At 37.8% G+C, this 26,528-nt stretch overlaps 1 protein-coding gene across 2 annotated transcripts in view; it reads left to right on the plus strand.

The window, feature by feature from the left end:
* Positions 1 to 26,528, plus strand: part of atrnl1a (attractin-like 1a) — a 324,662-nt gene that overhangs the window by 126,915 nt on the left and 171,219 nt on the right. For both annotated transcript variants that reach the window (XM_067421822.1, XM_067421823.1), the window contains one exon: positions 15,110 to 15,203. In XM_067421822.1, the coding sequence (XP_067277923.1) occupies positions 15,110 to 15,203 (94 nt within the window). The remainder of the gene's footprint in view (positions 1 to 15,109; positions 15,204 to 26,528) is intronic.

Genomic DNA, 26,528 nt, shown 5'->3' on the forward strand with positions numbered 1-26,528 from the left:
TGTTTGATGGAGGTCCTGCTCACTTATGCCACACTCATATTTATATTAGGAATTGTTGATGGTAGTACAAAAAAACAGCATATCTGTGTATGTATATCATGTATATTTCTGTCTTAAACATATTTTTTTAATAATTGACTCATGGCATCAATCGAGCGAGCACATGGTGGCAGTCGTATACTATAAAGCAGACAGGAGGGCAAACTCTAGCATTAGACCCAGATGGAGGAGAGCTACGTTTTGCCTCTCGCTCTAAACATTTCCCTTACCTAATCTCTGTTTGAGATGGCAGTTTGCTTTTCGCACTCAGCAACGTCTCCGCAGCGCCTGTCCACTTCAAGCTCCTCATCCTCAGCAAAACAACTGTGGCATCTAATCATGTTTTGCCACATCCAGTTTGTGTTGTACAACCTTCTGTTGGGTTTGGGGTGATTGTGGTGTAGACACAGAAGGTCATTCTTGGCATTCTTTATAAATACCTGTAAAAAGCAGGGGAGGGAAGCAGGAACATGCATCATTGGATGGAGCCTATATTTTTAAAATTTTATTTAATCATTTATTTAACAACACACATTTATATACTTTTAATAATGTAAAAGTAGTACTGTTACATTGCTGAAATAATACTCAATTACATAATAATACTCAAGTACTAGTTACTAGTTACTTTTTGGCCTGTGATATTTAATGTATTGCCAATATATATTTAATCAAATCATTTATGTATTTAATATACAATAGCTACTTTAAAAAAAACAATTTATTAGCTGAAGGACGTGAATTAGTTGTCATGATACTGGAATTTCTAACTTGAGTATTTAGACATTTTGATATCACCCTGTCAGTAATAAAATAAGAACAAATAAAGCAAATGATCTCAATTAATTTGAGGTATTCGAATGACAACACTGAATTTTTATAAGCAGTGTCTTAAGAACCTAGATGTATCGAACAGAGCGGTTTGACCTGTAATGTCTGTAGAATGTAGAGATGCAGTTAGACAGACGTTTTTTTATATGTACAAATTATACAAATGCTAGCCTAGAAATCTAGACGCACCCTAGCGGCAGCAAATTTAATCTGCCCGCAAGTGTTGTCTAGGAACTCTCAATACCCTTTTGAGCTGTATTCCTCACAATCTGGACGGGCCAATCACATCGTGTATAGAGTCGGCGGGCGGGGCCATAATGACGATGGCCGAGTTGCGTTTGCGTGCTTCTGTTGTCTACTAAACACAGAAACTGGCGAACGGCGGTCTTTCGAATCAGCTTTGACTGCGATTCTGGAAGACTTGGAGTTAAGCTTTTCTCTTAAAAAGAAAAAAGAACAAAGAACGGCACTGAAGTCATTCTTAAAAAGGGAAGATGTGTTCGGAGTTTAGCCGACCGGATACGGTGAATGTTTAATCTATCAACAAGCTCTGTTTCACCTTCGTTGCTCTGATTGGTGTAGCGCTATCCTATCGCGTGCAGAGGGAGTTTGAAAGACAACCGTTTATCCCGCCCCTCGGATTGAGCCCTGTCTATGGTGAGTTTCCAGACCAAACATCTTGATGTGGGTCTGGCTTGTCAGGCTATACAAATGCCCCATTCCAAAACATTTCTAACATACATTTACATTATAAAGAAATTAAGGGTCCACCTTTGATTGTTGAATGTGCATTTCACTTACAGCCAATAAGATTTCCTGTAGCATTTTCCACAGTCAGGCATAGAGGTCTATTCTGATTGGTTGATAACTTTTGACAATGTTTAATCCACGAGCAAAGAGAATTAAAGGGATAGTTCACCCAAAAGCCATCTGAGGTGTAGGTGACTTTTTTCTGGTAGAACAGTAAAGAAGGTTTTTAGCTGAAACTGTGGACCTTGCTGATTCATATAATGGAACTTGATGGGTGCCATCATTTTAAGGGGTAAAAAATAAATAATTCAGACAAAACAAAATTAATAATGTCACACGTGGCTCCAGACAGTACACTGGGGTCTTATGAAGCTAAACGATCGGTCTGTGCAAGATACTGAGCACATCCCTCTCTGCTGTCAGCGCTCTGAGTCAGATCCCGCACAAGTTTGCTCTCGCGCATACGTCATAACGTGACAGGAAGCTTGAGCTCCAGACTATTGTGAACGCACTCAGGACTGTTTTCTGAGGCTGTGGATTACAGGTAATGTTGTTGTAAATACTTTTCAGTTTCTTACACAGACCAATCGCTTTGCTTTATAAAACCTCAGTGTATGGTCAGGAGCTACAGGTATTTGTTTTGTCTGTAAATGTTTTGTTTTTTTTACTCTCAAAGTGACACCCATTGACGTGCATTATATGAATCAGCAAAGCTCATGATTTCAGCTACAAATCATCTTTACTGATCTACTGAAAAAAAAAAGGATCATCAGTATGGCCTGATGGTGAGTAAATCAACAGCAAATACATTTTTTGGTATTGCAGGGACACAGGTTTTTGCACGGGTTTTCCAGTTTTCTGCAATTACACGAACGAGCTCTCGACATTTGTCATTAAATATGCCATAGAAACCAGCGGGTATGATTACAATTATGCGCAATACCTGAAATCCTGCGCTGACATTCAGGCTCTGAACTGAGGTGGGTGTCAAACTCACTGTCAGAGGGGAGAGAGCAAGAACGCACTACTGGTATTGTTGTATACTGTCTGCAAACAACGAGTATTGGAACGGTGTCAAATATTTCAGTATTGATATATATCAAAAAATTATACTGTGTGGTTGAAAGCTGTTTCATGCCCATACATGACAACTGCCTTTTCTGGGTGTGTGGCGTCAACACAGATTTGAATGTTTGATGTGGTGGTACTTGTCAAAGGTTTAATACACTACACCAAATCACTGTCATTTAGGAATAAAATCACGTGGGTATTTGATCGCAATCTTTTATTGAATATCATATACCATCTACCAACAGCCTTTCCATGACAGATCAGAAGTGTTGTATAGTACACTAGGACTGTATCTGTCCTTTAGCCCCAGTACAGTAGCTCCAGTCTTTGAGATGTCTCCATGGAGCCGGCTGAAAGCATCTGCTGTATTTGGCTCAGGATAGTAACACATCAGTGTGAGATGACAACGGAGGTCATGGGGGGCACAGCACCAGGTTCACCTTCCTATCCATTAATTAAAGCCTTCTGCCCCATAGAGGTGAGTGGAGAAACACTTACCTGGAACCAAGTTACTCGGAATGACTGTGGCTTTTGCCATTACTTTATATAAATGTGCCTCAACTCCCATTGTCACGTTTGCATCAGAGATGGGAAGATTACATTTGGAGTTAAATTAAGTATAGTCCTTATACCTGTATTTTACATGCATACAGTGTGTGGACCATATTATCTTATCCAATAAGATTATAAATATGGATAGAGTATGGAAAGGAAGCACCGTTTAGCCCTCTAACGAGCCAGGAATAAGGAACCTTATTCAGGGTTCAGTTAATCTAAATCGGTGAATGAGAGATAGAGCGCGCGAGAAGTCAAGGGAAAAATACAAGAAAGAAGTGCTGCTTTAAGTTTCATCAAGCAGATATGCCCACTGCACGTTTTGTAGTGATGATTATTATTAATCATCTTGGCTTTAATTTTATTTTTTGGTGGATGAGGACATTTAAAGAAAGCTGTAGAAATAACTGAGTTAATGTGCAGTGATCTATTAAGTGGTAAATTATTAATGATGGTACATGACGTTTTGTTTCCTTTTCCCTTAATAGACTTCAACAGACAATCTTCTTTTTTGTATGTTAATAATGATTTCTTAAAAATGTTATGAAAATAATTCTAAATCATCTGAAATTAAAATGAATATATAAAATACTGTTGCAAGAAAAAGTATGTGAACCTGTCAAAATCTATGAAATTGTAAATAATTTTATCTAAATAAGAGGACTTTTATTAGTGCTGCATAAGATATCTTACATATTTCATTTTTTATTACATTTAATCCATGAGAAAAAAAAAAAAACCTGTTTAAAAGTTTATGAACTTTAGATATTTTGTGAATAAGAGATATTTTACTCATAAGGATTTCTATTGGAGAAAAACAGTTATTTCATAATGTGAGTTTCACCCCACTTTCAATTGTTTTACTTCAATGAATGGTTACAATTTTGTGAATTTTTAAATGAAAGATCAAAAAGATAAACAATGCAGATGTATTTTCACAGCCGCCTTTGCTCATTTTTACTAAGGGTGTCAATGTTAGTGGAGGGCACTGTATATGATCTAGAGATGTTTGGCACACTGAACAGTTTTCACTTCTTAAACAATATGTCCATTTAGGAGTAAAACCCAAATACCCTCTGTGCTTTATCATATTTGACTTTCAGCCATTCATAAACTCTGAACGAAATGCGCCTGAGCCGTGTTCTTTTCAAGACTGGTTTAACTTCCATCAGCTTTAATGTCATCTCTGTGTGTTTGTGTGTGCGCGCATCTGTTTGTGAGGATTTATGAAAGCCTTCACTCTGGTTTTGTCACTTATGTTCCACGGTCTGTTTGCATACAAATATCAGTTTATCTCTTCTGTCTCCCTTTATTTTCATATTTATTTCCTTTCTTTCATTAAGTTTTATTGTGGATCTAAATGAAGCATGTCTGTATGCTAATGTTTGTGTGCATTATGAAAAAGTTTTGTTAGACATGGTTAGGTGACTACTTTCATTGTAAGCGTGTTTGTGAGTGTGTTTTGTCATTTCCAGGGCCTAAATGGCTTTTGGCAGAAATATTTATGAGAGATTGTACGTGTGCGCATGTGCATGTGTGCGTGTGTGAGCTAGTGTGTGTTTGTAGTCTATCGCTTTCAGAGTAAGTGCTGAAACAGCAGCTCCAGGCAGCGCTGTTCCTCTGCTATAATGTGAGTACATTTTACACATCATAATTTAGCTATAAATCTTATTGTAGCATGCAGAGTGGAGCCACCAACACTGCCGCAGCCCGTCCCCACAGTCCTGTCAAAATGACTCGCATACAGATGCACAAATGCATGCATATGCATAATATAAATTAACCTGCATGTAAACATTTGAGTTCATGTGAAAATTCTATGTTTCTCCTTGAAGCCTTTATTTGAAGCCTTTAAGCTTTAATGTTTAAAGGGTTAGTTCACCCAAAAAGGAAAATGAGATGTTTATCTGTTTACCCCCAGTGCATCCAACATGTAGGTGTGTCTGTTTCTTCAGTAGAACACAAATTAAGATTTTTAACTCTAACCATTGCTATGTGCCAGTCATATTAAGGGGTGAATAGGTAACAAGTCTATGAGAGCAAAAAAAAACAAAAAAAACATGCTTAGGCAACATGCACAAAAACCCTGCTGCTCCTGATGACACATTGATTTGTTAATACATGACCCATCATCAAGTTTTCCCATCGGTAGTAACTTCCGTTTGGTGAGGTCAAATAGCGGCACGATCATAGACATGCATTATGTAGATTCCTCATTCAACTGAATCTATCTATAAAAGGAATCTATATATATCTATGATCACGCCGCTAATTGACCTCACCTAACAGAAGTCACAGCCGATGGGCAAACTTGATGAGACTCGTCAGGATATGAGGTAAAAAAAATAACAAATACTGTTTGGTTTCTTACAGAAACCGATCGGTTCGTGTCTTAACAAATCAACGTGTCGTTAGGAGCAGCAGGGTTTTTGTGCACGTTGTCTAAGCATGTTTGTTTGTTTGTTTTGCTCTCATAGACTTGTTACCTATTCACCCCATTATATGACTGGCACACAGCAATGGTTGGAGTTAAAATCCTCATTTATGTTCTACTGAAGAAACAAACACACCTACATGTTGGATGCACTGAAGGTAAGCAGATAAACATCTAATTTTCATTTTTGGGTGAACTGACCCTATATATATGCGTATTTGTATTTTTAAAAAACTGACAATGCCATGTCAAATTACAACCGACTTACTTACCGACTACTCCAACTTGTGCTGGAGATGACGTTAGCTGGATCGAGTGAGCGATCTGTTAGCAACTAAACTAACATTGTTAATCTTAGCTCCTGAGTTAAGCTAAGGCTAAGCTTAAAAATTCATAATAAGCAGTGATTTCTCTCATTCTCTCATTTTACACTGGCAGTTCAGTTCAGAACAGGGTACAGTTAGTATGAAAAATTGGTAATGTGATAGCTGTCATGCGGACCTGAAAACACACCAGCTCCACACAATACCTGGAGGAGGTTATAACAAGTAGGAATATAGTGTGGCCCCTTTAAGAGCTGCACGATATCTTATGAACCGTGAACAGTGTGAGAAACACGGATTCGGGAGCACTCTTATTCAGTAACATAACCTGCATGTTCGTTTTAGCCGATTGTAATGTATTTAGTTTAATAAAACACATGTACTGTAAGTGGTGATGGTGTTAAGGATTTACATAAGCGAGAGTGAGTTTGCAGTGTATTCGCGCTTTGTGCTCGGACTGCAGAGAATGTGCTCGACCTGGAGTCTAATAAAAGTTAAACAGAGAACATGGTAGCTTATGTATGCTATAATTGCACTTGTTTCAGAATATTATTGTTAATGTTAACCCTTTTCTTTCTATGTTTGCTGCTGCATCCTTTACGTCTATGGCTTATCTCAATTTCTCCAAATACAGGCTAGGCCACGATCAAACAGAAAATGCGTGCTGCATAAATCGTGCGTTTATAAAATTAGTGTTGTCAAAATGAATTTGCATTAACGCATTATTATATATATATATATATATATATATATATATATATATATATATATATATATATATATATATATAGTAGTCATAATAGTGATTCCACTAAGCTGATAACAACAATAAAGTCTTTAGTAAACAAATAAATGTTTTCCTTTGTCAATTGTCTCTTGTTGGCTGGTATGAAAAGCAATTGCAGTGCATGCTTTGAGTTATCTAAAGACCAGAACTGCGGATAAAAAGCCAACAAGCTATAAAGCCTCTTGATAAAAAGTGTTCTTCGTTCTTCTTCTTCTCCTTCTTCTTCTTCTTCTCTCTCTCTCTCCCTCTCTCTTTCTCTCTCTCTCTCTCTCTCTCTCTCTCTCTCTCTCTCTCTCTCTCTCTCTTTATTTTATTTAGTAATATGACAGTATGACCCTTTTATGGCTGTATTCTAGATCCAAATAAAATCTGTGACTGGGAAAGATCTTCTATGCTATTTAAAAAAGTGAATGATTTTTTTTTTAATGCAGGGTTGCTCTATGAAGGCAGCTAGTTTATTTTATAGTCTAATAGCATTGTATATAATATGACACTCTGGGCGGAGAAGGAGTTTAAGGCATGTAGAATCTGCTGACATCAGTTGTACCAGTGAAGTCTCAGCATGTAGCGTTGCAAATACAGCCATACTCTACAAATTGCACAGTAATTAAACCAGCTAATTGATGTGTACAGCATAAAGACATGTGACTAGATCAACATAAACACAGCCTCACCTCATCATAGAGTGCAATCACCTCTGTGTCATCGCTCTGTGAAGGTGATAAATGTAATGAAAAACACCTGCATCCTTAGCTGCAAAAACCCTCAGATACCTGTTTGGAAGAAAATGCAGTCAGTAAGCAGTGATTTTCGTGGACACTTTAGTCTACCTCAGCTGTTGCAGAGAGTTGTGCTATTAGTTTCGTAAGCAATTAAACAAGCGATTTTCACCTGATCCGCGATATAATAGGTGTGAAAATCCCTTGACAGGCCTTTTTCACAGAAATGATGATGCGTTTTAATGGCCATCAGAATCCTGCAAGTTGTTTATATTTTCATTTTTTTATTGAATGTACCTTTATAACACTATACTTTGTATTATATTACATTTGCATCAAATAACAAAAAATGAGTTAATGCTGCTGTGAGGGTGTTTCTACTACAGTGACTGTGGGAGTGACAGTAAAGTTGGCATCTTTCTCTTTCTATTTTTTTCCTCTTTTGAAAGTTGTGAAAACACTATTGTGAGGGTTTCTTTGGTTATTTGATCAAATGGGAACGCAAAAAATATATTTAATGTAGTACAACAACATAACACTTAAGGTACGTTCTCACCAAACGCGAATAGAGCGTCTGGGGCGAATGATTTCCATGTTAAGTCAATGGAAAGGCGTGATAGATGTGTTTCACCTGAATAACGCGAATTTGAAGCTAATTGAGCGTCTTGCGCGATACGCAAAGTGATTCTTTTTGTGCATTCACGCGTTTGAAGCGAATTCGCGTCTACGCCCGAGTTGAAAAATTTTAACTTTGCCATCAATTCGCGCCACGTTAACCAATGAGGAGCCTGCTTGCTGCTGTCACGTGGTAAAGTGACGTTATAAACCCTGCATATAATTAAAAAAATATGATATTTTGTCACTAAATGTAGTTTTAATGCTTTTCAGTTAATAATGTAGTTGTTTAAAGCTAAAATATGTGGTTTACCTATAAAGACAGTGCCTATTTAAAAAGAACACACTTGCGTTTTTGGAGCTGTGAGATCCAGGCGCTCTCCGGGCGCTCAGCGCTCGTTAACCCCAGCGAGAGCAGCCTTTCCTCGGCCAGTTCTTCTGGCGTTTGCCGCTGGCTCGGATGTCTATGTAGAGGTTAAACATGACATATACTTCGTCTTGTGTACATCTAATGGACGATCTTTGGTCCAATTAATCTATTACTGCCAACCAAATCATTTTGACTGAGGGCAAAGTGAAGTTTCATAACTTTATATTTTATTTAAATATACATGCAGTGAAGATAATCCAGGTAGTGCGTTGGCTGAACCACATGTGTGGCTGTTAATGCTAAATAAATTTCACCTGGAGCGCCTTTAACGCGCGTCTATTTTGCTTTAAATGGTCAATTTCTGCATCCAATTAGCTGCGGACGCGTGAATGGATTCAAAATGTTCACGCGTCAAACTAAACGTGGTAGACGCGATTTTGACGCTCAATTCGCGTTTGGTGTGAACGCAGCGTTAGACGTCGCTGAAAGTAAATTTACTCTGTCCAGCACAGAAAACAAGAAACCCGAAAGTATGAAAAAAAGCTAATTTCCTAGACTTACATTGAAACTTGTTTTGAAACCAGCACATTATAGAGAATTGGTTATGGATTATTTTCACCTCACTAACTAACCAAGCAACCATAATAAGTAGTAGTCATTTTGTAGACACTTTTATTTAAAGCGGCACGGACTTGAGTTGTAAAGAATGGAATAGTCTCTTGTTTGCTTGTTTAGGAGCCTCACCTCGGTGATGCTAATCTGCTTAATGAACTATCCCTCTCTTTCTCTCTATTGAGTAATTGCCTCTGCTGCACTGTGTTAAACTCTGTTTATGTGTGTGTATGTGATTTCATTCTGATATTACCATCTGATAACCTTTAATGAGAATTGCATCTGTAATGAGAGGAACACTAGCCCCAGAGATGTATGCTCAAGGTTTGTTAAAATAGTCACGTCTGTTTATATGCAAACTGTGCCCTGTTTATTTATAGACTGTAGTAGTTCACTTAAAGGTACAAATCATTTGAAAATGGTGAATTTATGAGAGTTCATGGGAGAAGTTGTGAATTTACTGTGAGTTAGACTATCTCAATCACAGGCTTAGTTTGCAGGGGGTGGGTGGGGGGACGGTTGTCCATTAAATCCTAATTGTAACAAAAGCTATAGTTAAACAATTACAAGGACTGCTATTTTTCATAATGCCAAGTACATGTTAAAAAGAGCTCTAAAGTATGAAGCTTCTTAAATTATTGACTAAACTATTGGTTTTCCCCATGTGTAACATGTTTTGCTAATAATGGCAGACATTAGAAAACAAATTGTCTTTCAGATATTATAAAAGATGACAGAAATTAACATTTTAGGTATTAGAAAAATGAAATTAAGTAAAATTGTTTCAAACTGATAAAGTTTTAAGTGCTTAAATAATATAAAATATAGCATATATTCTATGTAAACGAGTTATTGTCAAGTCACCTTTATTTAAATACCGCTTAAATATGGCTATAAACATTGTTATTGCATATATAATGATATCTAGACTAGGGATGGCTCGATACTACAATTTTGGCTTCGGTACAGTACCACAATCTAATACTGAAGTACCGATATTAAATTGATACCACACAGTCTGTTATTAGTGCGAGTATATTGCGCGAGAATGAGTACAATTATGCAAGTTTTACATTTATAAAATTGGGAAATTACCACAAATGTTTCTGAGGTGATCCCTAAGAAAGATAGCGGCAATCGATATACATACATATATAGGTATATTTACAATTACTACACATACAATTACAGACCCCCTTAAAATTGTCACTCTTTGTTATATTGCAGCCATTTGCTAAAATCATTTAAGTTCTTTTTTTCTCATTAATGTACACACAGCACCCCATATTGATAGAAAAACACAGAATTGTTGCCATTTTTGCAGATTTATTAACCTGTTAAGCTGATTTCTAAATTTTGAAAAAATCCTAAGAAATGTATACTCAGACTAAAACAAATACAGTTTGTGAATCCTTTGCACTAAAAGCATAATTATGGTCTCATTTGAAAGCAGACACCTGGCAGTTTACTGTAAAGTCAAAATGATAATATTTTTTATAGTAAAAAAAAGCTATAATAAGCTTCAAAGTTTTGTAAAGTTATTAGAAATTTATTTGTATGAAATATCTTTATGAAAATAAAATTGAAGTGGGCCTTGGAGAAATCTAGAAATGCACTACAGCTAAAGCCACAAGTCTGACCATGTTATATTTCAGATCTGAAGATGATCAGTCTAAAACTCTGAATTTTATTAAACGTTTTACAAGATCGTTTCATGTGATTTTATTTTGAGATATCTCTAAAATATCAACTGATGTTTATTGCCATGTCTTCTCAGCTTTCATTCTCTATTTTGCCTCTATTGTTTAGAGGTGCAAACTGCCCCATTCAGTTTGTCTCCCCGGCACACATTCACACTTCTGCGGACTGGTTATGGCTCCAATTATTATTCTTTTGTCTGCATTATAATTACTAACGATTCTCTATTCAAACTGTTCTATTCAAACCTCATTTCTAAATCAAACCTCTCACTTTACCCTCACTGAGACTCTATTGAATGCATTTCGTCCAAATAAGCATTTCAGTAGTTTTACATTTAGAAAATGTTCATAAAAATAAAGTATTTACTCAGTGGCAGGTGCATCTAGGGCAAGCTAGCATGTTAGCTTAGCACACCAGCAAAACAACAATTTATACGATTAAAATCATGTTTTATTCAAAACTTGCTTCATATCACTTTATAATTTATAAGTCGAGTGTTTTATATAACAATATGTGATCTCATGTAGCTTCGGGTCAAAAAATCTTACAGAAAATATACAATGCTAAAAGCTATGTGGAATAGCATTGCATTATAAATATCATCTATTATGAAACCACCCAACATGGCATAAAGAACACAGACCAACCATATATTGCCGCGATTGTGTGTTTATTGTCTTAAAACGTGTCTATCTGCATAAAATAGCGATATAACGATCTCAGGAAGCTGTTTTGGAAATGTCAGATACTTCCTGAATGTCACATGGTGTGTCTGTTCTTCATGTGTTCCATAAGGGGTGAATTTTCAGTAGTACAGCTTTCCAGCGCCCTCCGGCTGCCAGAATGAATTGAAAACACAGCATATCACAGTCTACTGCGCTCATAATCACACATCCGCGGATTTTGGATAAAGATTGAATAAATAATACTTCTCTGTATAGAAATTTGACTCAAACATGTGAGAATCTATCAATATTTCTCCACATCTGCACACATTTGAAGTAAAAGCCCTGAGGGAAGTTGTTTTGTCGAGTGTCTTCATGACGACCAAGGAGGAGTTTTTTATGAATGGGAGCAAATGACGCGCATATTACAATCAAAAGGTAGCGACGCCCAAGATCATATTCATAACTCCTGGCACATATTAACACATTACGGTCATTATAAGACTTTGAGAATAAAACAGAGGTAACAAAATTAAACTTTAGTCTTAGATCTTTTTAATGATGTATAGTTTGTCAAGGTAATTACTTACATCTGATAGTAATTTTGAGCTAATTTAAGCAAAGAGAGTTTCAGCACGTCCTCGTCATCGTGACGGTTATCAGGTTAAAAAAGAAAAACTGAAATATTACATGGTCCTAAGTATTTAGACCCTTTGCTGTGACACTCATATATTTCTCTCAGGTGCTGTCCATTTCTTCTGATCATCCTTGAGATGGTTCTACACCTTCATTTGAGTCCAGCTGTGTTTGATTATACTGATTGGACTTGATTAGGAAAGCCACACACCTGTCTATATAAGACCTTACAGCTCACAGTGCATGTCAGGGGAAATGAGAATCATGAGGTCAAAGGAACTGCCTGAAGAGCTCAGAGACAGAATTGTGGCAAGGCACAGATCTAGCCAAGGTTACAAAAAACTTTTGCTGCACTTAAGGAGCACAGTGGCCTTCATAATCCTTAAATAGAAGACGTTTGGGACGACCAGAACCCTTCCTAGAGCTGACAGTCTGACCAAACTGAGCTATTGGGGGAGAAGAGCCTTGGTGAGAGAGGTAAAGAAGAAACCAAAGATCACTGTGGCCGAGCTCCAGAGATGGAGTCGGGAGATGCGAGAAAGTTGTAAAAAGTCAACCATTACTGCAGATCTCCACCTGTTGGGGCAGAGTGGCCCAACAAAGCCTCTCCTCAGTGCAAAACACATGAAAGCCCGCATGGAGTTTGCTAAAAAAAACACCTGAAGTGTGAGAAATGTGTGAGAAATAAGATTCTCTGGTCTGATGAGACCAAGATAGAAGTTTTTGGCCTTAATTCTAAGCGGTATGTGTGGAGAAAACCAGGCACTGCTCATCACCTGTCCAATACAATCCCAACAGTGAAGCTTGGTGGTGGCAGCATCATGCTGTGGGGATTTTTATTTTAGCTGCAGGGACAGGACGACTGGTTGCAATCGAGGGAAAGATGAATGCGACCAAGTCCCGGGATATCCTGGACGAAAACCTTCTCAAGAGTGATCAAGTTCTTGAATGGCCCAGCCAGAGCCCTGACCTAAACCCAAGTGAGCATCTCTGGAGAGACCTGAAAATGGCTGTCCATCAATGTTTACCATCCAACATGACAGAAATGGAGAGGATTTGCAAGGAGAAATGGCAGAGGATCCCCAAATCCAGGTGTGAAAAACTTGTTGCATCTTTCCCAAAAAGACTGATGGGTGTATTCGATCAAAAGGGTGCTTCTACTAAATACTGAGCAAAGGGTCTGAATACTTAGGATCATGTGATATTTCAGTTTTTCTTTTTTAATAAATCTGCAAAAATGTCAACAATTCTGTGTTTTTCTGTCAATATGGGTGCTGTGTGTACATTAGCTCCATTCAGGATCGCATTCTGAAAGTTCTCCCTCAGGAGCAATATTTGGGTCTTTAACTCGCTTTTTCTCCGGGGAAGCCAACGTTAATTGACATTTTGCCATCTTCATTCGTTAGCAGATCAACCAAAACTAACCAAGATAACTGTTTTACTGAGAAAACAGATATATTAAGGATATCAAGTCAGGGAGTGATCGAACTACACCACAATTTCTACCGGTGGGTCACGTGATCTCCCTCATTGGCTCATTCTTTTAAAGTTTCAAAGAATGTCAGTTCACTTACTGACCATTTTTGCAACACCTCCAGGCAGTTATTGTATTTATCTCTGCTTCGTTAATACCAAAATCACGAAAACTGCTTGCATTTCAATAAATCAGCAGTACAATGTGGCATGAGCTGTCTAATTAATGTGGTTTCGTTTCTTATTCTCAAATGTAGAAAATAATTATTCTCAAGTGGTGAAATAGCTTAAATTACAGGTCCCTCCAGCCAATGTGCATAAGAAGTCCTAAGCGAAAATCTGAACTGTTTCTATGGTTCATGCTGTCAGGTTTTGGGATTGACAGCCACATTTACTTACAGGTGTGTCATGTTTACACAGCAACTTACAGTAACGTCTCGAATGCTGTTTGTATGTGCAACTGGATTCAAGCCCATGTTCTCTTACTAGTAAGTAACCATAGCAACAGTGACCAAAGTAATATTAAATATGGCAAAGTCCCTAAAACTGAGAAGTCCTATCACTTTTGACTTGAAAAGGCACTAATCGAGCTGCAAGTTCATCTGTCAAATCTTCATTAAGCAACAGCTGCTTTTATACCCGGATGGAGAGCGGAGCATTTAGGTTGCGTTTAGAACACAAAACTGACAGAGAAGCTCCGGTGGAGAACACTGATCTAAAACTTCAGATAACCACATGTGAAAACCTGCAACATATAATAGACATGGATTTGTGCAGCACAGTGCGGCTCTCTCTCACTGCATGACGTGACGCACAACTAATTGGTATAGTTTGAGTCCGTTCACACAGTGCAGGTTTTCCAGTCCAGTTTATGGGTGAGAGTTATAAAATGCGGTTGTTGTCACTCCCATAAATAACTGAACTGTATCTAAATGTAATTGTATTAAGTACTCAAATATAGAACTGACAACTGTATTCTGCTGCTGTGTAATTTGGCCTATGGGAACCGGAGCTTCTAACAGTAGGTGCAGTGATGCGATGACGAGCCAACTGGTGATTGGCTCTTTATTTAGAAAGCAGGGTTTCCTTCTACTAGAGCTATCCATATTGGATTGCAGTTTCTCTCTTTCTTAGTAATACAAGTGAACCATTTTGGTACATTCTTTGATAACAGCACAAGGAAAGACATTATAATCAGTTAAAGAAATAGTTGACCAAAAAATGAAAACCATTTAGCCTCAAGTTGTTCCAAATCTGTATTAATTGCTTTGTTCTGCTAAACTCAAAGGAAGATATTTGGAAAATAGTTTTTAACCAAGCAGATCCACACAACCATTGACTACCATGGTATTTTTCCTTTATATTGGTAGTCAATGGTTGCTTGGATCTGCTTGGTTGAGGGTGAGTAAATAATGAAAGAATATTATTTTTATTTTTATTATAGATTTTTTCATTTTTGAATGGCCCTTTTAAAAATGTTCCTCTTCCCCTCTTTTGTCTTTATCTATGTCTTCTTTCTTCTCTCCAGCCTGCAGATGTAACAACCACGCTAACGTGTGCCACTCCAGCTCAGGGAAATGCTACTGTACCACTAAGGGGGTCAAAGGGGACCAATGCCAGCTGTGAGTATGACTACTTTACCCATCATCAGCAATTCTCCCTGTCAGTCGGAGAGTGATAGACTTGAGCCCTTCAACTCAACACAAGGATTCCTCACATTATCCTGCTCTCATTAGCATCATAGCTTATTTTATTCACAGATTTAACCCTCTCCTAGGCTCTCTGTTATTAATTCCCTCCTAAGTATCTTTCCAATCCCAGGACATTAATTTTAATGGCAACCTCTGCTGTGCTGTGTCAGCAAGCCCCCTGTTCACAGTGGAAAAGGGAACTGATCAGTGGCTTAAATAGCACTTTTGGGGCTGACACCATGCCCTGATTGTGTATATGTGTATGTACTGAGGTCTATAAAGACACAGTGCTGTGTGGATGTATTTGTAACAGGCTGCACCACTGCCACTGGCACTGATAATGTATTAAGCAGTAATGAGTTCCCCAGGACTTAAGCACAGTTCTCAAAAGTTTCACATTTTTGCATGCCCTCTATCTTTTATTTTTCTTCTTTTTTTATACCACTTATGTGACCCGTGGGTAGAGAGTTAGATAGCACACAGCCAGTATAACTTCAAACACATGCCTGAATCGCATGGATGAATGTGCCTTGTTTGTGGGTACTGCTCAATGTCGTGGTTGATGTTTCGCTCATGCAGCACATCACATGGCAGTGGAACTGATGTACGTGTAGGTGTATTTACTCTGTTACAGTACACTGATGTGACTCCATTTATAGAAAACTATTTTAAATGCTGGTACCCTTTTATTGGCGTTCCAGTAAATTGTCATGAGTCCAGAGAATTGTTCTCAGTAAACTTTGTTACATAATTTCCCATTTCCTTTTTCCTGACAATTTTCATTGCATATACACTCTTATAAGGAGACAGGTTCACTAGCTGACTAAGGTTATGCCAGGTTCTTTACAAAGGAAGCTTTGCTGTAGTAAGATCGTCCATCTTTGTTAAGATGTAAATGATGGCAATCCTTTTAAAGATGTAATTTAGAGAATTAACCATTCTTTTTGGTTTTAGCCACAATGTAAAATACAGTTTCTGCTTAGAATGAAGCGAAAATGTAAAACTAGGGATACACAGATATATCAAAAATGTAACGTGTATTTAAGATGTAACAGATAGGGAAAAGGCAGGAAAATGCACTACAATGATAGATAAATGATAAATGTTTAGCATTTGTTTTGCACTTTTGTAAAACGTTTTGTGCTAGCCTGAGAAACTTTTCGAAACTTTACCCGAATAAACTTTGGCAAACGAGTGCAAAGTTGGTGATGGAAATAATATTGGGAGGTGGTAGGAAAAACTTTATTTCAGTGCTTTATTGAGCAAACACAAAGTTTGTCGATATGCAAAACTTTTCTTAGCGAATGCAAAAGCATTAAAACCTTTGTATTATTATTATTTTTTTTTTTTGCATTGAAACAAATAGTTTTTCGTTGGGATACACAGTATCTTTTTTTCATCCCCCGAACCCTCCATCACCATGTACATTTTTTTTTTTTTCATCACCATGTCCTTTTATGGCATGCACTTCTAATCCTGCTAGGCCCACAAATATTTTCTGCCCTGATTTGATGGGAAATCTGTGGAATTCGTTAAAAAGGTTTTAAATATGGTTAAATGTTTTAAATATCTGAGGCTACAGTACACTGTAGTTCAGTAAGCACTGTAAACACATTAGGCATTATCAAATTGGCTTCTTATCTACTTGCTTAACTAGTAAGACTTAGTTCTCCTTGACAATTTTTAGCAGTTAGACCATCTCCAAACCAGCATAAACCAAAGTAATGGAAAATCGTGAGAGTATTTGTAAGCCTATTTGCTCTTGGGCAGCCTATTAGCACACTCCAAAATCTACTTTAGACTGGATTTATAATGAACTAAAATGCTGCTTTAATGAAAATTAAATCATTAAAAAAAGTGATTATGTGAGTAGCCATATGTTTTGTTGTTCACCAGTTGCATACAGTCACCAACAAGTTTGTGTATGAAGTGACTAGCACTCACATATACTTTCCCATCACCATGGGAACCGCTGAAGTGATTAAAGACAGTGACTCACCTCAACCTGAGCGATGGCAGCCCGAGTGCTGAAACACGTCTTTGAGCACATAACACAGCAACAACTTTCCTTCTGTGATAATCATGCAAGATTGTCACATTCTTAATATGCTATATGCATTCATCTCAATATGAATTACTTTCTTTTCTTCTTCTTCTTTTAAAAAAAGAAATCTGATTGATTGTCATAATAATGAAACATGCAGTATTTGTTGGACACACAAATGAATCAATCTACTGGAAGTTTTCTTTTTTCCTCATAGGAATTCAGGAAGATCTTTTTGTCTATCTCACTTTCTCTTCCTCCATCCATTTAATTTCCCTTTTTCCGGCTCTCAGACTCGTTGATGCAGAGTCAGACTAGTTGCAGAATTGTAAATGGATATGAAAATGTATCTGCTCTGGTTTTGATTTGTGTTTGGGTCTGGATGTTTATGTCTGGAGTACTGGATCTGCATGTTTAACCATGCCCCATTTTATCTTCGGATGTGCCTGTTTCTGTGCTCAGTGAAATGAGCCGAGTAAGATGGCCCAACAGCTGTGAATATATGTGTGTTTTGAGGGATTTTTTGCCCTAATTGCTTTTGTCTTTAATATAACTGCAGCAGGCATGTAATCAACAGAATACTGTAGTGCACAAACACAACCACAAAACATTGAAATATACATAATGTTTATTCTATGCACTATTGATCATCATCTGGGATAGTTACGTAATCAGATTGCCTTTTTCTCAAGTATTACTTTTTTATATTTACAACACAGTTTAAAAGTAACTTTTTTAACCTTTATCTAATGGAAGTTACATTGTTTTGCCATTTATTGACTGACGCGTCTTCTGTCGCTATGTTGAGGAGTAAAAATCTGGAGTAAATACAGAGTCATTATATGCGCTGTGTAAACTTGATGCTTATTGTAGTTCTAAACTAAATGTGAGCATGCATTTACTCATCTCTCCTGTACAAAACAGATACAGTATTCTTAGAAATGAATAAAAATTATTAAATGCAAACTCAGATTATTATGCAAACCTGCATAATTAAACAAGTTAAAAATACATATATACTTTATGTATTTAATCTCACTTTGATGCTGGCCTTTGGTGATCTGACTGTACGGATAAGCAAAAATGACTTTTTTTAAGTAAGAAGTGTTGAACTTCCTTCCCCTGTGTCCTATTCAACTATAACGTTTGTTTGAGCTGAGCACTGTACTGTACAGGCACAAATTTACATTTCCTTCAGCCTCTAGTAAATTACATGTTATTTTGTTTAATTGTCTGTTCAGAATCTCAGGAGAATCATGCTTTCTATTTGAAACAAAAATTATGATTCTTAGTTTATCCATAATCATGCAGATTTAGAAGACTCAGAAAGTGCAAGCAAACAAGCAAATTATTAGCCTAGAAATCTAGACGCACCCTAGCGACAGCAAATCTAATCTGCCGCGAATGTTGTCTAGCAACTCTCAATACACTTCTGAGCTGTAAAAGCCAAACTCTGGTCGGGCCAATCACATCGATTATAGAGTCGGTGGGCGGGGCTTAACATAATGGCGGCCGAGTTGCGCTTGCATGCTACTAGTAAACACAGAAACTGGCGAGCGGCGGTCTTTCGAATCAGCTTTGACCGTGACTCTGGAAGACTTGGAGTTGAGCTTTTCTCTGAGAAAAGAACAAAGAACGGCACTGAAGTCATTCTTAAGAAGGAAAGATGTGTTCAGAGTTTTGCCGACCGGGCGAAAGTTTAATCAATCAACTAGCTCTGCTTCACCTTCAATGCTCTGGTTGAATGTAGCGCTATCCAATTGTGTGCACGCCGTGCAGAGGGAGTTTGAAAGACAACCGTTTATCCCGCCCCTCGGATTGAGCCCTGTCAATTGTGAGTTTACAGACCAAACATCTTGATGTGGGTCTGGCTTGTCAAGCTAGCAAATTATGGTATCTGTCAGAAGGCCAGAGAGTAAGACACGAGGACACCAGCTTTCCAACAAAAGAATGGGTTTTATTTTACCCCCCAAGATACAAAAAGTCAGAAATAAAGAATAAAAAATAAATCAATTAAATCTAACAAATAATCTAGCTAGACTTAAATAAACTGAGGTCAGCAAAACAATTTTAACTCCATATTAAAGGGGGGGTGAAATGCTGTTTCATCCATACTGAGCTTTTTACACTGTTAAAGACTTGGATTCCCATCCTAAACATAGACAAAGTTTCAAAAACTAATGTTGGATGTTTGATGGAGTATTTCTGTGTTAAAAATACTTCCGGTTTCTCACAAGTTTCGGAGAGTTTTTTTCGAGTATGGGTCGGCTTGACGTCAATAGAACGGAAGGTCCTTGTATGGGCCGTACGGGCTCTTCTCCCGTTAGGGTGCGCGCGCATGTGAGAGGAAATGCACGGTCGTAAACACTCTCTCAGCTGCAGATCCAGTCGTCCGTGAACACTTATGTCGGCGCCGCGCTCCACTTCATTCCTTCACTTTGACATTAAGCGACTTCAACGCTTCAGCACAGCATTCCGGGAAATCAGCGCTGCATTTGAACGCAGAAATGCTTCAGTCATGCTTCAGCAAAGTGGATCTCCACACTCCAAGAAGTGTGTTTTTGACGGAGCGGTCCCAGCGATAAAGGTTCGGTCCTGCTTTGGAAGCAGCCGGTGAGTAAACTGTTTCAAATGTCTATGCTGTTGCTTATCGTCGCGTATGTAAACATCAGTAAACGACACGATCGCGTGCTTCGTCATTCAAATGCGCTAACGGACTTCATTGCTTTTCTATGTAACTTATAACGTTACACTAGTCTGACGTGCAAAACCGTTTTGCTTGCTACTAAGGTTTGGTCGCATACAATAGTCCATAAACCGAATCATGTCCTCATAAACTGAGAGTAAAGACAAATGTTGACAGTCCACTAAATACAGTACATACCACAGAGACGGACGTCCTGCTGTTGCTGTTTCTATTTCAGCCTCCGAATTAGATTCTGGATTATATCTATTAGCTGAGATCGATAGCAAGGGTTTCTCCACGCTTGAGGACGTCACCGCTTTGCGCATTCGTCATTCTTTAGCTCCACCCACACGATACGCCTCCAGGCGATCGTTTTTTTCCGGAAAGACTCGGTACAGCCCATATTTCTTTTACAAATATAATAAAACTAAAGACTTTTCGGAGATATGAAGGATGCAATACTACTCTATAGGTACTCAAGATTGACATGAGATTGACTGAAACTGAGTGTTTCACCCTCCCTTTAAGAGAAACTCAGGAGAATCTAACAGAACAGACTGACCTCCTAACTGAGACAAAAAGACAGGTATATAAGGCAAACGGTGAGCTCACTTAAACAAGACAAGGGGGAAACATAGAAGCAACATTTTATAGCAACAAGTTATTGGCAATGTAACTAAATCTAAATAATTATATTAACCAACAACTCAAAATAATAATAATGCAAACCAATAAATGTTAATAATAAAAACTAATAAACCTCCACAAATCAAATTCATAAATCTCCACTGCTGCATGATCGTCAGCCTTTTGCCCGTCGAGACCACGGCAATGGATGGACGCACACACCGCAACCAGCGGCATTATACTCAACTCCAACTCATCTCACGGTAACTTAAACGCAATAGAAACAAGGATCAGAAACAGACATAGCACAATGCAAGCCAGTAAGTGTGCACTCCTAACTGACAAACAAAGTTCTACTTAAATAAAGTATTGAAAATATGTCAAACAAAGTATGTGTAGTGTTTTTATTATATAAAGGTATATAACAACCTCAAATACTAAATCAATAAAAGAAATAAAATCTGGTCAATATAAATGAATACATAGTGGAATATATTAGAGGAGAATGTATGCGCTGTGAGTGTATGAAGGAATGTGTGCGAGTTACCCATATCAATGTGTGGCCGCGGGTTCGGCCATCACAGTATCATACCAAGATATCATGGACAAATATTCCAAAAGCTGTTAGAGCAGGAAAAGAAAGACAATCTACAAGGTGTAATCTTATTTGAGTGAAAAAACACTACTTGTACAGTAAAGATACTAAAAGATAATAAATACTGTCATTAGAAAGACTACTCTCTGTGCAGTGGTGGGGACTTTTTTTAGTCAGTCTTTCCGCAAGTTGCATGGTTACGCCAGTAGGTGGTGTTTGTCAACAAGGTTTGTTCAAGGAATTAAATATCAATTGTATAGCCTATTTTTCTCTTAAAACTCCTTAAAGCTACACTATGTAACTTTTCTTTCCGCTAGTGGGCGTAGTTTGATGACGGCAGGTTTAAGTGCAGAATCTTGGAACATGTGGTCTTCACCTCACAGCTGTTGGAAGAGAATCGGGCTAGGACTCGGGCAGAAATCATGTTCATGGATGTGATTGTTAACATTACTGTAGTATGAAGCAGAGCTGGACCAAATGTTGAGGGAGCTGAGCAAGGCCGCTGGAGCGATTGTTACCGAACACGGCTCTCGAGCAGCATGACTTTTATTATGACGGTACACAGTCGTGTGGACCATTTCCGCTTTTCCGGTCATGAGTACGAGGTTCCTTGTTCATACTGTTAAGAGTAAAGCATTTCTGCCAAATAAAACTGGAAACCGAGGGTAACGCAGATATGACGCAACGGACAGGCGACTCCCTCATCCTGGCTCCTTGGTTAAAATAGCAATTTTCTCACACTTTACAAATAGTTGGAAACATTTGTGATATTGTAAGAACTCAGCTGAACAAAATATATAACACTGGCCTGGTGGTTTTTGGATTTTACTGCAAAAATGTACACCTTTAAGATAAATTTAAAATAGGAAATGAAGAAACTTTTGGCACTAAAAGGTCTGTAATGAACTTTAATAGAGCTATAATGTTAATGTGAATGCGCATATCTAAAACAATTTGATTTTAGAAGAATGTTGGATTCTCTGATTTTTGATTGCAGACTTGTATCTTGGCATGTTTGTGACATTGGTATTTCTTCTGAAAGATTTCCTCTGATATCTGAAGCAGGAGACAAGTGTCTATTTGCTCTCTTTGTACTGCCATTTAGAAGAAACAACTGAGATATTAAATCAATCTCTTTTATGATTTTTCTGTAGGGTCAAAGTTCTCAAATTTACTTATTTTTTTCTGTTTTGAAAGCCATCAACCTGGCAAGACAAGGAATTCAGCTAGTGTTATATATAGAGAGAGAGTGACAGACAATGAGTGATGCTCTAAAATCTGTGAGACATTGAATAGCAAGGTCTCTTTCAAGGTTCTTTTCTCGTTGTTGCTTTGTGTCTGTGTTTGAAAGCGAGAGTCAGAGCGAGAGAAAATAAAATGAGAGAGAAAGAAGGATCAAGAAAAAGACAGATTGAAGGGAGAAAGAGAGGAAGCTAGCAGGTGGCCCATGGCCTGTTTTAGACTGTTTCCTGTAATGAGCTGAGCTGTCTGTTCAGCACGGCGGGAGAGGCGAAGATGTGGTACTCGTTTAGAAGCCGGTAGAGGACGGAAAGGTAGTGCTGTTGGAGCAGTTCATGTAGATAGACTTCCTCTCATGAATCCTCCTGATCTGGATTTTGCTTTGGGCTGTTGATGTTAGTGTGCGGTATGTGGTGCAACACAGTAGATTTTCAATAGACAGTTCAATGTACTATAACATTTTCTATTCAAGTTTCTATTTTCAGGGGTTCCAAACACTTGATTACCCTTAATATTTTTCATTTATTTTTCAATAAAGGACCACCTACATAAAATAAATAATAAATAACTACACGAAAAAGGGGTATCTATCTATCTATCTATCTATCTATCTATCTATCTATCTATCTATCTATCTATCTATCTATCTATCGATCTATCGATCTATCGATCTATCTTTACTCATTTTACTTGTTTTATATATAGTAGCTTAGCAGCAGCTAGTTTCCTGTTCACCACATCTACACTCGTCTTGTTAATTTTTGTTTCATTTCAATTTAATATCCCTTTTTATAATGTCGAGTGTTGTGCGTGTTTGCGTGCTTGTGATCCACGAGGAAGTCGCTATTTAATTAGGCAGGCCCTCCTGAGGAGTACTCAAGCGAGAACGTTTAAACCCTGCGAGCAACAATTGTGTATGCTTTTGTGAGACGCGCGCACACAGAGCTGTCTCAGTGTGAAATGTGGCGCTCTAAGGATTTATCTGCTAATTCAGTCTCCTGCGAGCAGGCGCCACACACATTCTGTTTATTTAGTCAGGGTGAGGGTCTGTTACCGTGTGGCTAGAAGGATCAACACAAGCCACTCTACCTCTCTTATACTCTTCTCTCTCACCTGTTTGTCTGCCTTCTTTCTTTTCAAACTAAGAGAGCAGTAGGACTAGACAGATGACTAGAGGGCATGCCCACTGTCTGACACCTGCTGTTTTCATTCTCCATCCCTTTATTTGTTCTCTCAGTCCCTGTCTTGTTATGTCTTTCTCTCACACTTTTTCTGGACCTCATGTTGTGCTGGACTGGGTGCACTTTAATCTGCTGTCCTTCAACAGCAAAGAGGTCAATCATACCTGGAGAAAGCTTGGCTGTCTCTTAGCATTCCCATTCATATCAATGTCAGTTGTTCAGCTGGCTGATGCAGGACCCCAGAAAGTATGGAGACATTTAAATGGGATATAGTATTAGATATAGTATTATAAATATTATAAATGTGAGTATGGTTGTCCCACTGTGTTTGGTGAACACTCGGCATTAAAGATGTGGAATGATATTGTGTTATTAGTGAAAATAACATCACAGCATTTATTTTTATCAAGAGGTGCATTCATTTTTGGTCAAGATCTTGTATTGACAATGCAAGAGTCCACCACTCTGTCAAGTCTCCTCTAGCACATCCCAAACACTTTCAAATGAATTTAAAGCTACACTGTGTAACTTTTTTTAGTTTATTCTTAGCTAAAAACACTTAGTTCTTTCAAAAATATATGTGCTCATTAATGTATATTTACTTCTTTCAAGTAATAAAGTATTCTCGTAAGTTTATAATATGCCATTGAAAATACATACGGGCGAGGGGTTCGAATGCCGGTCGCCATGTTGCCCCTCCATCTTTAAAGTACATTAGCCAAAGAGGGACATACCCATAAATTCAAGCTTTGCCTTTCGCGTTTTAACTCTCCATGGCACTGTGTCGAATGTGAAGAGGGGGATTGCCATGTTAATCTTGGACTAAATCGGCCACCGTAGGAGTTAAAACGAAATCAGAATTGAGAGGAACCGAAACTATTATTCACTGGATGTCATATACCTTTTCACCGCTAGATGAGGGAAAATATCACACAATGTAGCTTTAAGGTATGGATTCAGAGGTGCCAATTCATGTGTGAAAAGGATCATTCGTGCTCCCTCACCCATGTTTCACAGTCTAAGGCTGATGAATCTTGACATTGTCATCCTGAAATATGGCCATGATGTGTCTTCCTACATCGTTGTTTAAGAAATGAAAAGCTACACACTCCATCAGCTAGGGTTGGAAGAACTGTTGGCAAACATATAACATGCTAGAAACATACTGCAATAATGCAACAGCAATCTGTGGGTGGGTGGGGGCAATGTAGATTAAAAATGTCACAATATTACTGTTTTTAATGTGTGTTTTTTTTTAACCAAATAGCTTCCTTCCTTGTATGATTTTGATGCAAGACTCTTTCTCAGGCCCTCGGCCACTTCTCCACTTCAAAGGGCAATTTGGTGATTAATCATGCGTGTTTACCCTGCTGGTCCGTCTATCCATCTGTGTGTTTATTGAGTTGAGCATTCACACACATGAACTCACTGCTTCTGTAGCATGAGGTGAATAATAAACACTCAGTGTTTACATGCCAGTAATGAGTGTTTGCTTTAAACTAAACCAGACATGCCACTGTGTTCTTCACACAGGCCTTCTCTCTCTTTGTCTCATTCATCCTCACAATCAGAGTTGGTACAGTTGTCTCTTACAATCCTGACTGATACGGACCATTAATCAGAATGCTCTTAAAAAATAAATTTACTTCACAAAATCGTATTTACACTTTTGCCGTGATAAAATAACTTCCAGATTTTCTTTTCTACAATGAAAGCTTTGGCATTACTGTAATCTACTGTATAAATAAATGAGACCCACGCTATACTAGGTGGCCTTAACTACTATGTACTAACATTTTAATTATTCATTTGACACAATGCAATTATATTATGTACATACACGTTAAATTAGCTGCATGTAATTACATTTTTAATTAATTTATGTAGTTACATTTATAATTCCCTTACATTCCCTTACACCTAACCCTAGCCTTAAACTTAAACACCTGTCACTAACTTAGCCTGGATCCCACCTAGTATGAGGAAAAATGTTTTGCAATACAATATGAATATAAGTACAAACCTGATTCCAAAAAAGTTGGGACACTGTACAAATTGTGAATTAAAAAGGAATGCAATAATTTACAAATCTCATAAACTTATATTTGATTCACAATAGAATATAGATAACATATCAAATGTTGAAAGGGAGACAATTTGAAATGTCATGTCAAATATTGGCTCATTTTGAATTTCATGAGAGCACATTCCAAAAAATTTGGGACAGGTAGCAATAAGAGGCCAGAAAAGTTAAATGTACATATGGAACAACCTACAAAAGGACCCATTTTTATTAGGTCAGTTTGCAACATGATTGGGTATAAAAAGAGCCTCTCAGAGTTGCAGTGTCTTTCAGAAGTCAAGATGGGCAGAGGATCACCAATTCCCCCAATGCTGAGGCGAGAAATAGTGGAACAATATCAGAAAGGAGTTTCTCAGGGACATTTGCAAAGAGTTTGAAGTTATCATTGTCTACAGTGCATAATATCATCCAAAGATTCAGAGAATCTGGAACAGTCTCTGTGCATAAGGGTCAAGTCCGGAAAACCACACTGGATGCCCTGTGATCTTCGGACCCTTAGATGGCACTGCATCACATACAGGGATGCAAGTTTAAGAATAGGAATTTTGAATTTAGAATTCACATTCTTCTCTAATACAGGCTTCCAGTTGCTCAACTGTCTAGGTCTTCTTTGTCGCATCTTTCTCTTTATAATGTGCCAAATGTTTTCTATGGGTGAAAGATCTGGACTGCAGTCTAGCCCTTTCAGTACCCGGATCCTTCTTCTACACATCAATTATAGCATTTAACAGTACAGTAGCATTCAATTCTAGTTATGCCTGTCGCGATAGTCAATAAATCAATTAATCGCTTGATAAAAAT

This window comes from Pseudorasbora parva, chromosome 17 (assembly GCF_024679245.1).
Source record: "Pseudorasbora parva isolate DD20220531a chromosome 17, ASM2467924v1, whole genome shotgun sequence".
Classification (NCBI taxonomy): Eukaryota; Metazoa; Chordata; class Actinopteri; order Cypriniformes; family Gobionidae; genus Pseudorasbora; species Pseudorasbora parva.